The 13,757-nt window shown below is 45.3% G+C and overlaps 1 protein-coding gene across 1 annotated transcript in view; it reads left to right on the forward strand.

The window, feature by feature from the left end:
• The window catches only part of LOC119444681 (cytochrome P450 3A19), a 29,611-nt gene extending 16,486 nt beyond the window's left edge, over nt 1–13,125 (forward strand). The window contains exons 7-9 of the mRNA XM_049662641.1: nt 6,088–6,228; nt 10,256–10,421; nt 12,897–13,125. Of these exons, the coding sequence (XP_049518598.1) occupies nt 6,088–6,228; nt 10,256–10,421; nt 12,897–12,983 (394 nt within the window). The 3' untranslated portion in view covers nt 12,984–13,125. The remainder of the gene's footprint in view (nt 1–6,087; nt 6,229–10,255; nt 10,422–12,896) is intronic.
• The last annotated feature ends 632 nt before the right edge of the window (nt 13,126–13,757 follow it).

A 13,757-nucleotide genomic window follows, 5' to 3' on the forward strand; every position in this document is an offset into this window, starting at 1 on the left:
TTCCCATACCTCGGAGGGCCCTGTCGAGGGGTCTGCGTTAGTCGCAGCCCGGAAAGTGAGTCCTCGAGCTACGTTGTGTGACGCCCCGTCAGGGTTGTCCTCTCCCATTGAGTCGGGGGTGTGAGCGGGTATCCATAGGATTTTGACGCATCTATCTTCCTCAAGTGGTTGTTTTGCCGTTTCTGAGTATGTTGAGCGCCTCAGGTGAGATCCGGCCGTTCGCGAAGTTGCGTACTGCCGTTTGCGAGTCGCTGATTATATAGTATGCGTTGGTTTGTGCTATGGCTAACGCTATAGCCGGTTCTTCCGCCGTTTCGATGCCTGTCGTGTTTATAGTCAAGCTCGTGCAGCACTGTCTATTGCGGTTAACTACTGCTGGAACAAAGCTACGTTTGTGTTTGTAACGTGCAAACACAAGCGTGTAATGTGTAACGTGCAGCGAGGGGCTTCGTGCACTATTGTTATTGTTGTTGTGGTTGTTGTCGTTGTCGTTGTTGTTGTAGTAGTCGTAGATAACCGGGGAGATGCAATCAGCCCTCAGCGGCAATCGTTACACGTTGTTTCCCAACTTGTAAGCGGATTTTCAGACTGCTGGGATGCACGCATTGCTTAAGACGGATGATAAAAATTCACACAGAACATATCGGGATGAGTATCTGTGTTAATGCAGTAGCATTACAATGTGAGCGCGCATGATGTCACGATGCTAAAACTTTGTTTAGGCATACGATGACTTAATGGTATACGTTTGTAACGGTTTATTGTTGTCACCTCTGTTGTGATAAGATTTTGCAACGTCTTGTTGCGGAACTCTGGCGGGATGTTTCAGTGCCCACGACTGAATATGGGACGGTGTATAAAACATACATATCTTCCAAATTTTAAATTTTCTTTATTTCTTTAACGAATATGTCACCTATTATAGAAGCGGTTCTTGTGTTTTTGGTAGGGGTGTGCGAATAACGATTTTTGAGACCGAATCGAATATCAATCGAGTAGTGCCAGAAGTGAATACAATCGTATATCGAATACTTTTTGAATAGTTTACGAATAATGAACAGCTGTTATCACAATTAATATAAAACTATGCTCACATCCTAGTATTCTTAACGTTAGCAAGCTTCTGTCATTACATAGTACGTTGTGAAGCGTTGCTTATTAAAATAAAAAGAAATGGAGCATTATGAGCAAACACTTAGATTCTTCGCATGCACAGGGCTCTTCACTAAGTGCGAATGATCGATGGACAGCCTGTAAAGTATGGCTGTTTAAAGGGGCCCTGAACCACCCCTCGGGCTTGGTGAAATAACAGTCCGCGGATAGCACACGCTGCTGTGAACATCTCAGCTAAGTTTTGCTGTCGTACGCGGTGCGTGGAACTCGCAAGCGGAGCGCGAAGTCACCTTTCTCTCAAATGATCTCGTTTCAACAGAAGCCATGATCCTCACTCTTTTCTGTGTGCTCTATTTCGTAATAAAGCACATTCCAATACGCGGCTGCCGTTGGTCGCTGCGGTCGGCTACACCGCGGCTGCCGCGGGGTGTCGCCACGAGTCCACTGTCTATAGGCGCATTGCGTCTCGCTGTGGACAACCGCGTTTGGCTACACGTTTACCGCGTCGTAGGCACCAAAATCGGAAGTAGTGGCGTCTACGTTAACATCCAAAATGAAATTTGAACTGCGCGTCGCGGTTATATTTCGAAGGCGGAGCGTTGTGGCCCCGCCCCATTCCGCCATTGCTTTCGCAGTGCAAGGCATTGAAGGAGGAAGGGGAGCACAGCGGAGGCCGTGTTTTATTGCCAACGACTCCGCTTCCGCTGAACGCGTTGAAGTACTTTTTGCGGCAAAGTATTTCTGAAATAGCCTATTTTCACTTCAAATGTATTTCTCCACTTCGATAAAAAGTGTTTCAGTGCCTCTTTAAGGGGCGTAGCTTGCTCCACTACGCAAGTTTTAATGTTTTGTGTCTATACTATGCCCGTGGGGCTTACCGTACTTTTGCTCCAATTTTATCGTTATTTGAGCGCAGTTGACGTTCTGAAATATTCCAAAAGTATTCGAAAGATATTCTAACTTACGAATACTGACTATTCGATTCGAAGACAGCATCAAATAAGGCACTATTCGATTCGTTATTAGAAGTTCCGGATATTCGCACACCCCTAATTTTGCAGTTGTCCAATCAGTGTCGTTGCGGTTCCCGCACCTCCCGCAACGTGCGCCCTCGTTCTGTATCTATTCTGTCAACGGCGGCGTTCTGCGGCGGCACGTCGCTGCTTTCGCTCTGCCATCTCTCCTGGCATCATGGGGGCCCACAACTACCTCTTCGGAGGTGAAACTTGAAACTACCGCTCGGAGAGCACTCGAAAGCATCCGCAAGCGCGGCTAGCATTGAGATTGCAAGATGCGCTGGGTCCCTAGGGTTCCTCGATGCAACGGCGGCGCTGGTATGGGTGCCTCGATGTTAGCGCCGCCTCCCGTCGTTCAACGGAGAAGCGTTGCATCGAGGCACCGTAAAGGTGCGCTAAAGATGCGCTAAAGCCCCTACATATAAAAAGTAGCGCCATTCTTAGATCTTGCCGCCACCGCGCTCAACCCGGCGTTTCCTCCTTGCCGCCTCCTGTTGCCCCAGCCTCCTCCGCTCCCCCATTGGCCAATCCGTGTCACGTGGAAGCACGCGTTGCACTTTTGTATATTTTTTTTCTTTCAAGCGCGCTCCGACTGCCATTCTCGGGCCTGTGCGACGAAAGTGCTGTACGTACAAACGGATCAAACGTGTTAGGGACAAGAACTTCGTTGTGATGGCATGCTGCTGCGCCTTAAGTGGCCGCAACCGACAAGGCGAGGGCAAAAGGCTTTTTTTGTTTACCATCCGGCGTGCGCAAACGCTTGCTGCACACTTGATATTTGCGCCGTCTCGCATCGTCGCGTTGCTACTTCCAAAACGGCATTATTAAGACCAGTTACTGACTGACGAAGCAAAATCGCGCCTCAAAAACTTCTCCGCAAGGCGCGATCGAAGTTTTCCTCGGATTTCCTCTGGTAGCGCGTTAGCTGTCGTCTGCCACGGCAGGCCCGACGCAGGCGGCGCCACTGTCGATATCGCGCCTCGATCGCGCTGGTCGCGCCGAGCGCGACAGCGGAACGGAGGAGGAGGGAAGTACATGGCGCTACTTTATATATACAGGGTGTTTCAGCGAACACTTTCAAAATTTATTTAAGGTTGCCTGTGGCAGATAGCCAAATTCTAGTTATTGAGCTGGTCTACTCGAAGAGGCGGACATAATTTGCACAAATAATTGAAATGTATAAGTGACTAATTACCAAAACGTCACTAATTAAGTTTTTAACTAAGTACCTGATGGCCCATATTGCAATTTACAAATTGTAGCCATGGAGTTCTCAAGGCGAATCCACTTGGAAATAATTCTAAGGATGACACCAGCTTCGCGATATTAATTCCCGAACTTTGCGGAGAAATGCATTGGCGTTCCACTTAATTTTGTGCTTCAATGCATAAAGCGACGTTTTGTTAAGAAACTAACTGGAACGCCAATGCATTTCTCCGCAATGTTCGGGAATTAATATCTCGAAACTGGTGTCATCCCGAGAATTCGTTCCAAGTGGATCCGCTTTGCGAACTCCACGGCTCCAACTTGTAAATTGCAATATGGGCCATCAGGTAATTAGTTAAAAACTTAATTAGTGCATTTTTCTTAATTATTCGATTGTGCATTTCAATTTCTTGAGCAACTAAGGTCCGCCTCTTCGAGTAGACCAGCTCATGAACTAGAATTGTGCTATCTGCCACAGGCAACCTTTAAGGATTTTTGAAAGTGTTCGCTGAAACACCCTGTATATAGGGGCTTTAAGATGCGCTAGGGAGCCTACATGCAACGCCGTTTTAGGGTGGTGACAACACCAATATTTTGACCGCTATTTACCGCCAAATTTGGTGGGTAGGCATTATGGTCCCCAGTCTTTCGGCCTTTTTTTTGTCACGCTCTCATGTACTCATGTTAGCACGCGATTTATTAAATTTCTTTAATTTAGTTTTGCGCCATTGCGCACAAGAAACCTGCATACATCTTTAATATACTTGTTGCCTTTTCCTTTTATTTTAACACATCAAACTTACTCTTCTATTGCACGTCGTGCGACACATATAAAGCAACAAGTTATAAGGCACGATGGTGTGCTCGTGGTAGGATTATCGCACACCAATAATGTGAACTGCATTAAGCATTGTCGTTGCCTTCCAGTTGTAAATAATATATAAAGGGTGCTTTTCGAAGTGTGCTGTAATAAAGACTGTCCTTACTAGTCTAACTAAAACGTAGACGGGCCGTGTACGGCGCTCAGACGCGCGATTTGTCTCTGGCTGCTGAGGCCAAAGTTTTTTAAAAGAAGTCAATTAATTTCACGTCACTAAGGGTTGCGGGAAATGTGGTCTGTCGGCTGGTCTTTCGCCATTTTGTGCCCCAGATTTAACCCGCCAATTTAGCTGGCGGCGGAAAGTACCCTTACAAAGGCTGTCACCACCCTAAAACGGCGTTGCATGTAGGCTGCCTAAGATGCGCGTCTGCGTGGCGCCCTCGCTCGACGGCTGTCGTACTTCAAGCTAGAGGCGTTTACCAGAGCAGGCGCCAGGTGCCACTGATTATAGACGGTTTTGTTTGAGCATTCTAGTACAGAATGTTTTTCCACGTGCTGTGGCAGCAGTCAGCCTGTAACCCATCTAAGTTACCGGATCCTGTCAGCCCACAAGGGTTAATAAAAAAGAAAAAAAAAAGGAAGGCCTGCGAGTAGCGCACGAGACGCCACTTTCCACGTTTTAAAATTTAAAAAAATGGTACTATGCTTCATGCGCAGATGCTTAACATTTTTTCCCCTTTTTTAATATTCTTTTCTCCTGGAGGAAGACTGCTGTAACTATGTAGCTTCTCTTGCCACACTGCATTGCGGCAGAAGAGCGTTGTCTAAAAAATCTTATATTGCATTCCTCTGCACTGTTCCGCTAACTTTTACCAAAAACTGATGCCATCTGTAATGTTGAAACTGCTGCAGCTATAAGCACCTTATTAATATGAGGAGGTGGTTTGCAAGTGTAATTCGTGTTGATAATAGTTGTGACGTTATGTGATAATGCCAGTTGCAATTTTGTGCACCGCATTCCCTTGTCGTGCGACAGGTCCTACAAAGGCCAGACAGGTCACTGCCTGAACACTGGGCTGGACGGGCACAGCAACAGTTCTAAATCTTTTACCCGTTTTAATCTTCATTTGCAGTGCAAAAAGTGATAGTGTCCTCGAAATTGTCAGAGACGCGAGTTATTTGAGATAACCGTGACCAAAGGACAAGGGAGACAGCTGAAACTTTCTATATCCAACAAGAACTTAATTTGAGCGTCAGCCGTTCCTCAGTAGTATTACATGATAGTGAAGTCAAGCTGTTAACTACGTAAATATTGAACTGGTGTTGATTGTGTTTTTCGCCTTACCTTATCTAGCATGTAAGGTAAGATAATTTTCAGGTGGCGTACGCACATAGGATTTGTGTGTCGCTCATGTAACTTTGGTGTTTCCTGCGAACACTCAGTTGTAGTTGGCTCATGTGCCCTTTCCCCTTTTGGCTGTGCTCTCGTTTAAACTATTTCCTGTCCATTAGCAACCGTTCCCTTATCTTTTCTCCCTGTTAAGATGGAGCTCTTTTATTATTAAACATTTTGTTTTTCTTTTTGTCACAGTGTTTCTATTATGATTGGATCAAAAACAGTTTATCTTATTTAAGCCCCAAGACCTGATGAGATAAGCGCGAAATTTGTTAAAGGCTTTCACCGGCAAACTTGAAAACACTTTGTGATTGCTCCTCGATAACCATGTATTGATTCAAAATAGACAAAGAAATTACCTTGGTCTCAGCTTGACGGAAATTTTATATACCAAGGTACGATTTAGACAAATTAGGCAGTGCCTGAAGTCCCTCGGTACCGTATAGAACTGTTAATCGCCCTGTTAGCGCTTTATATTTGCCGCTCATGTCAATGCTCTGGCAAAGCTTAACTCTTTTGAAACGTCGGCGATGCAGATTCGTGCAGCGAACCTGTGATGAGGAGTACGAATACAAAGGCATGCGATTTCCCAAGGGCACCATCATCGGCGTTCCTGTGCTCAAGATGCATTACGACTCTAGGTTCTGGACTGACCCTGAGAAGTTCGACCCAGACAGGTATGTGTTTGTTGACAGAAAGAAACTGTTTACCCCTGGCTGTACATAGAAATATGCGTCCACTGCAGTGGAAACGCGAAATAAACAGAGCTAAGGACAGTTCTTGAACGGAGAGGGAGCCGGAGGAATATGCCGGCGCGCACACATGTGCTACGACTGCCACGCTAAGTAATGTTAGTTGGTTGGTTAGCAAGCTAGTTAGTTTGATGGTCAGTTGGTTAGCTAGCTAGTTTGTTAGTTAGATGGTTAGTTACTTAGTCAGTCTGTCAGTTAGTTAGTCAGGTAGGTAGGTATGTAGGTAAGTAGGTAGGTAGATGGTTGGTTAGTTAGTTAGTTGGTTAGTTAGTTTTGTTGGATATAGGACACTAGTTAGGAAGGTAGAAGGGGTAGAGATCCTAAACTGATAAAGGAAACTAACGTAGCGAACGGGTGGATAAATTATACTCATCCAGCTTATGTGTCCTGCTGAAACTTTTCTTGTTGCATGATAGATGATTTTATTTTTGATATTTATTTTTTATATTTTTTACCACGGGACATATTGTTCACAATGGATACAAAAGCCACTCGTAACGTTAGGAGTTTCTTGTCTTGACGAGGCATAAGCATAGGTGTGGAAATATACTCGTATAGGCCGTGACAGCCATTGAAAGTCAAATGTGAAGCCCCATGCTATAGCGCTTGGATTCCTTGCGGATTTTGGTGTGCCTGCCATTTTTTCAGCCGCCATATTTTCGTCGCAGCTGCGCCGCCATTTAGAGCAGTACTACTAGGTGCTACCTGCAGCTGTATTTGTGCGTGTTCCGACCACGCCGCAAATAATTGGAAGGTTTTATAAAAAAAAAACCGGTAGATTCCACGCCCTGTGGGAATCGATGTTATGCGAAGCAGAGTGCAGGGAGCCGACCAAGTTAACAGAACGACAATGAGAGCACCAAGACGTAGGTGGCTGTTTCATGACCTACATGACACGCATGTCATGGCATTCATTTGATAACCTATCATTTATGTACAAACCCATTTCAGTGGCGTTTGACTGTTAATCTCTTTTCGCTTAGTCATTGTCATTTGTGCTGAATTGCTCATGATTATGACTTCTACTATCATCCTTTAGTATTTCCTTCACTTAGTACCCATGTTCGAATTCATTTCAGTGGTTTCTGGTGTTATTCATTTTGCGCTGACTCATTGTCATTTTTGCTCAGTCATGCTCATGATTATGACTTCTACCATCATTCTTTAGTGTTTCCTTCACTTAGTACCCATATCCAAACTGATTTCAATGGTTTCTGAGTGAAAATCATTTTTAGCTGAGTCATTGTCATTTTTGTTGATTCATGCTCATGACTATGCCTTCTGCCATCATCTTTTAGTGTTTCCTTCCCTTAGTACCCACGTCCAAACCCATTTCAGTGGTTTTTGACTGTTAAATGGTTTTTCGCTAGATTACTGTCATTTTAGGCGGCTGTTTCATGACCTACATGACACGCATGTCATGACCTATCATATATGTTCGTCATACACCGTTGTCATACTATGCCAATTTTTGTATCTACCAAGTTAACGAAACGACCATAAGAGCATCATGACGTATAGGCAGCTGTTTCATCCCCTACATGACACACGAATCGTGTGATATTTGATATTCATGCCATGCCCTATCATATATGTTCGCCATACGCACTTGTCATGCTATGCCAATTTTGGTGAATACCAAGTTAACGAAACGACCTTGAGAGCTCCAAGACGTAGGCGTCTAGATATATTCACGACTCCAGCAATTCATGCGACACCTATAGCGGCGAGCGGCGGAAACCTCAAACGGAGGTCGGAGCGTCGGAGCAGACGCTCCGTCCGTAGCCTTCGTACTGCGATCGGGTGCGCTTCTAGAACGATGGAGATATCATCTACGAAACTCCGCACGGCCGTGGAATTATGCTGCGTTTTGCAATTTTGCGGCGCTGAAGAGCCACATGGATTGCGAATCTTATCACAGCAAAGCTGCGACAACATCTTGCTCGAGAAAGTTCTCTTTTTTTTTTCAGGCGAGCATCGGTTTGTTGTTTGTGCGAAAAGAACGTGATCCTGTTGCTTGTACACGTTTGTAGTAAAGCACTACAGCAAACTTCAAGAAGTTTGCGTTGAGGTTGTTACTGCCATTGTGATAACGTCCAGCGTATGCGTGCTTCAACATGTAGTTTCTTGTGATAGCCGGCATGGTAATGCAGTTTAAGATGCGAATGTCGCCGCGGTACTCAATTAGGGTGGCTAGCAGCCACCCTATACTCAATCTTACTTTGATTGAAGCTGTTATATCGGATACATGCGGCGCACAACGTGGAACTACCACGTATGGTATATCAGCGAAAATCGGAGTTTCTGGTGCTGTCGGGTAACGTCGGTAAATCGTACTATGTAAATACAAGATGTACGCACCAGCGTGCAAAATAGCTATGGAGTGTCATAGCGGTACGCCTTCCTTGCGGCCTGGACACGCTACCCGTATAAATACTGCAAATTAGTAGGCGCTCATTTGAAAGTGCGTAATTATCAAAGCAATTGTATCTTTTATCAGTGTCTGAAGGAAATTGGCAGTTCAGAGGGAAACAAATTTTTGGCCACTAAAAATGCAGGATACGTCAATTATAGAATAACATGGAAAATTAGATTCATCATGCAGTAGCTGATTTAAAATTAATTTACACAGAAACATTTGTTTTATTTCATTAGATTACACAGCAGCCATAAGCGACATGTTCGTAGACAGCGGGGAGTAATCAATTAAGGTCAGGCCACGCACCACTAGCCATACCTGCACATGGTGTGCAAATGTGTTTCTATTGTAGTAAGCAGATCCCTCGGTTTTTATTTAACGTTTTGTTCTCTACGAGAGAAACAATGAGCCAACTACTGCAGTAACTACAGCTAAGCAAAGCAGCAGTCACGTCGCGCAAATCTCGAATGTAAAATAGATAACAGGAACGCAAAAGTAGCGGGAAAGGTTCGCCACAGATTCGTAGTGCATGCTCGCGATAAAGTGCAAAACTTGATTTTAGGTGGACTGCAAAAAGCGTGCAGAGTTGTTCCTTCGCCGAACAAAAATGTGTTAAGGCAACAACAATGAAAAAGTGCGCGCCGGCTGCGCATTTATGCGCAACAGCGGAAAAAGCTGATCGAGCAAGTCGGTGCGCTGCTGCGGGCCATGTTAAACGTGCCAAACTGAGCAGATTGTAAGTTTTCGGCAATCATGGCGAGGCAGCGTGACGTATCCAACTTCGCCGGCCGCTGTCTCGCACGCTCGACACGCGGGACTATCAGCGCCTTAACAGTGAATCAAAGCAGCAGAAACATGCTTGTGCTTTTCCGATAATCCAGCAGTGCACGAGTACTTCGGTTCCACGACCAGTGGGTTCAAGAATACATCGGTGATTCATCAGAATCTCGCGCGGGTCCGCTGTCATGCCAGAGGTTTGCACACACCGTGCGACCACTTCAGCCTCATTACTCACTGTGCCTCTCTTAGATCGGCTAAAATGACGTGATCGGTGTAAGAAACTCGCTTTCCTTCCATAAAACAGCGCAAACCGGCATCACACTGCGCGAAAATCATCAAGCACAGGGGCTGCGGCGACGCGGAGACCTCCTTGTATCCGCCATGTTGCACAGTGTTGCCAGACGCGGCCAGTTTTCGCAGCGCCCCCTGCAGTTCATTGGAGCTGCGAATAGATAGATAGATACTGCCAAAGTAGAAATGTTCACCGAGAAATGCTTCGCATTTAGAAACAATGAGCTCGTGGTAATTTTTAACGCGATGTATAAATTATCATTCAAATCTCCTTCGTATATTTAAGGCCAGCGAGTATTAAGTTTCTAAACAGCTTCTATTAAGCTAAAGGCAAATTGGAGGAATAATTCGTCGTGACTGCGTTATTATTATTTTTTTACGCGTTGCTCATTTTTTTCCTGCGCGCTCTTCTTCTGAATTTCATTTTTCACACCGCATGCGCACATCTCGCTTTCTAAACAGGTTCAGCAGTGAAAACAAGCACAAGATAAAGCCAATGGCGTACCTTCCCTTCGGTGCCGGACCAAGGAACTGCATCGCTTCCCGTTACGCTGAGCTGTTTTTGCGTGTGTCCGTTGCCACGGCTGTCTCCAGGCACAAATTTTTGCCAAGTGAACAAGAGCCAAAGGTAACAACACTTTTCAGAGGTTTATGCAGTTAGTTACCATGCAGACCACCTTGGTAGCTCAATTAGTTGCTATGTCTTTTTATCGCTTTATTTGTTCTCGTACTTACTCAGCGGTGTATCGATAAATTGTTGGTTGATTAGCCTACATAGATCATGAATCATAGGTTTGTGCACTACTGCTACTTATTATTATCGATCAATCAGTGCACCAGTGAACAAATAATTCAATCCGGACAGTCATTTTATTTATTCGTTGGTCAACCAAGTAGTCAGTAAGCCACTATGGTAGTCATGTTACAAATAACTTCCTCGATGCATCAAATAATCGCGGGATGTGGACTTCAAATACATGTAGCAGTTTTAATTGTATTGAGAATAAGTGAAGAATAAGTGAAGGACGGGTTGTATCCTTTAACTTATTGTGTAGTAATAATGTAAGCAGCGTAGGTGCTCTTTCGAGTGCGCCCGTCCTTGTCGTTCTTCCTTGTCCGCGCGTCACCTATGCGTCCCAATAAATGCACTTTCCCTCCAACGTTTCACCGTCGGTCCATTGCTTTGACCTCCAAGTGCACCAGCCACAATTCTGAATAGACGTCTTTAAAGCACCGTTAAACAGCTTACTCATTCAAGCTAAAAAAGTCAGTTGCACTCTGAAAAACAAATGTAGGGTTTAACGTCCCGAAAAAACAGAATCCATGGGTTTTCAGGAAAGCGTAGTGCAGCATTCCAGGTGTTTTTGACCAGATGGGGCTCTTTAGCGTGCACCTAAATATAAGTACACGAGGATCCTTGCATTCCGTCCCCATCGACCTCGCGGTCCCCGTGGTCAGCAGCAGAACGAGATTGCCACCGAGCTACCGCGGCAGGTACACTCTGAAACAACCAACGTATTAAACAGGCGATGGTGGTCCCACCTTCCTCTTCCCGGAGCACCCGAAGTCCCCTCCGAGTTAGTGGAAGCGTGACTTTTAGCCTATGCAGTCCGCTGTGAATAAAATTAAAAAAAAGGCAGATACACTAAGAAGACTGCTAATGTGTGGGAATGCGAAAGCATTATAATCCCTTAGGCGCATTTTTCCCACGCGCGTTCCTTGTCAGCGTAAGCTCTCGCCTGCGTTCTAACACCGCCTCGGTAGTTCTAGTACACTCTAGCCTCGGTAAGGCCAAATCAAAGCGCGCCAAGGGTCTCAACGCGCTAGCTTGCTCGCGAGGAGTTCATAACTCGATGGACCGCTCCGCGGCGCCACCTCCTCCTGCGCCGTCGCGTGTCCATTGACGCACACACTAGGCCACACCTTTCGACGTGACGTGTGAAATGACGCAGCCACTAGACACACCTTCAGTCAGCCGCAGTGGCGTCAGGGAAGCGTGCTCGCCTCGCACCCCGGAGGCCCGGCTTCGATTTCCACCCAGATTGAAATTTATCAAATTTGCTTTTCAAAGCCAGTGATTAAGTTTCTTTACTGGTACTTTCCTCGAGAGACATGACGTCAATCCGAGCATTTTTGAAGTTTTTTTACTCTTTGCATCGTCGGCCATTTGTGGTACCATTGCTGAGTGGCGACGCCAACGACGCTGTATTTTCGAGTAATGGGGCATATAATGCTTTCGCAGTGAAAGAAAAATCCGCCGTGACAGCCGCATATCGATGAAGTGAAATGCTAAAACGCCCGTGCACCGTGCATTGGGTTAAAGAAACCCCGGTGGTCAAAAATTCTTCTGATAGTCCCTCACTACGGGGTGCCTCATAATCAAATCGTGGCTTTGGCACGTAAAACCCCAGAGTTTAATTTAGTTTTAAATGAAAAATTTGCTTCCTTCAAGATTCAAACATACAAAACTGGTAGCCTTTGTAGACACATCCCTGTACCAGAAAAATGCTATTCCTTTGCGCGCTTCGTCAATGGTCCGAGTGCTGCTCCACCTCCACCGTATAGGCGGGATGGGTACCTGGATAATAGGAAAGGAATGGAATCGAGCAAAAGGCATCCTTACATTATGGCGGTCCCAGTTTCATACCTTGAAATCGTCTGTGCGCGGTGGTTTGGGCGTGTGATCTTTCATCTGTTATTTGCATCGCTGAGGGTACATTCTTTTTCGGCCACCCGGCAGAGTAGACGTTGTTCTCATGCCTGTGCTTGCTCTCTCCATCGTCGAATTTCATTCCTGCCTTTATTTATCCTCTTACCCTTTCCCCGTGCAGATTAGCTGGCTATAGAGTTATCAGAATGGCGTCGACTTCTTTGCCTCTCCCTGTAAATGAACGTTCTCCTTCTACAACGTTCTCCGAATGAGAGCCGTTTTATCGTATAGCAGTGGAGGGTGGAGCGTCACGTGGTTACACTATATCTATCGCCGCCACGTGGGAATATAAAAGGGCAAGGGTAGGGCACTAGTGAAGTATATATACACGACCACAAAATGTATTTCGCACATAATGAGCTAACTTTGCTCAATTGAACTCTCTTTTTGCAGACAACAAGCAGCTTCCGCGCAACCTTCATCGTGATGGTTCCCAGCAAAGGAATTTGGCTGCGGACGGAGACGCTTCCATCGGCGTGACCCCGAACTTGCACTCTGCTAATTTTAACATATGAAATATGTTAAATTAGCAGAGTGTCATATGACATATGACTCTCCACGTGATTTCCTCTGGGTCCTGTAGAAGTATTTTGTACGATACTGTATTGATCTGGAGTTGTACTGTGGCCTAAATACAACTTTGCTACGTGCCGTCAAATGTGTTTTAATCAATTACTCTGTTTATGCACTGATTACCACACGCGAACTTAAGTGGCAAAAAACGAAGAAAGGCGAAAGCACTCACAAGAAACGCTGCATGCGCACGAAAGCACATGGACTTGAACCACATTATCCAAACAAGACTGAAGTTCACAGCAACTTGGATGCTTGAAGACGATAACAGTAGTCGAACAAGGAAGTCGCAGGCTCCACCGACATTACTTGTTTGACCACTGTTACAAACCACGTATTGTAACATGTTTACTTCTCTTTCTTTAGATAAATAATCTTCAACAACAGTTCAAGTTTGAACTCTACACTGGTGTTTCATATGTACTAACAAAATTATACAAGCTGCAATGTATTAGGTAGGGTAAAGTTTTAAATGCGTAATTATTTCTTCGCCTACCCAATGAGGCAACCTGTCCGTCCGTAATATAAGACAAATGCAATGGCTCATACCCCCGTAAGCAAGCAAAAAATGCGATGGCTCATACCCCCGTAAGGCTGATGCTACAAGCGCTTAGCAACGTGAAGCGAACAGTGCATACATTCATTGAAATCACCTATAAAACACACAGAACAGTTTACGCT

The sequence above is a fragment of the Dermacentor silvarum genome, chromosome 1 (genome assembly GCF_013339745.2).
Source record: "Dermacentor silvarum isolate Dsil-2018 chromosome 1, BIME_Dsil_1.4, whole genome shotgun sequence".
In the NCBI taxonomy this organism is placed as follows: domain Eukaryota; kingdom Metazoa; phylum Arthropoda; class Arachnida; order Ixodida; family Ixodidae; genus Dermacentor; species Dermacentor silvarum.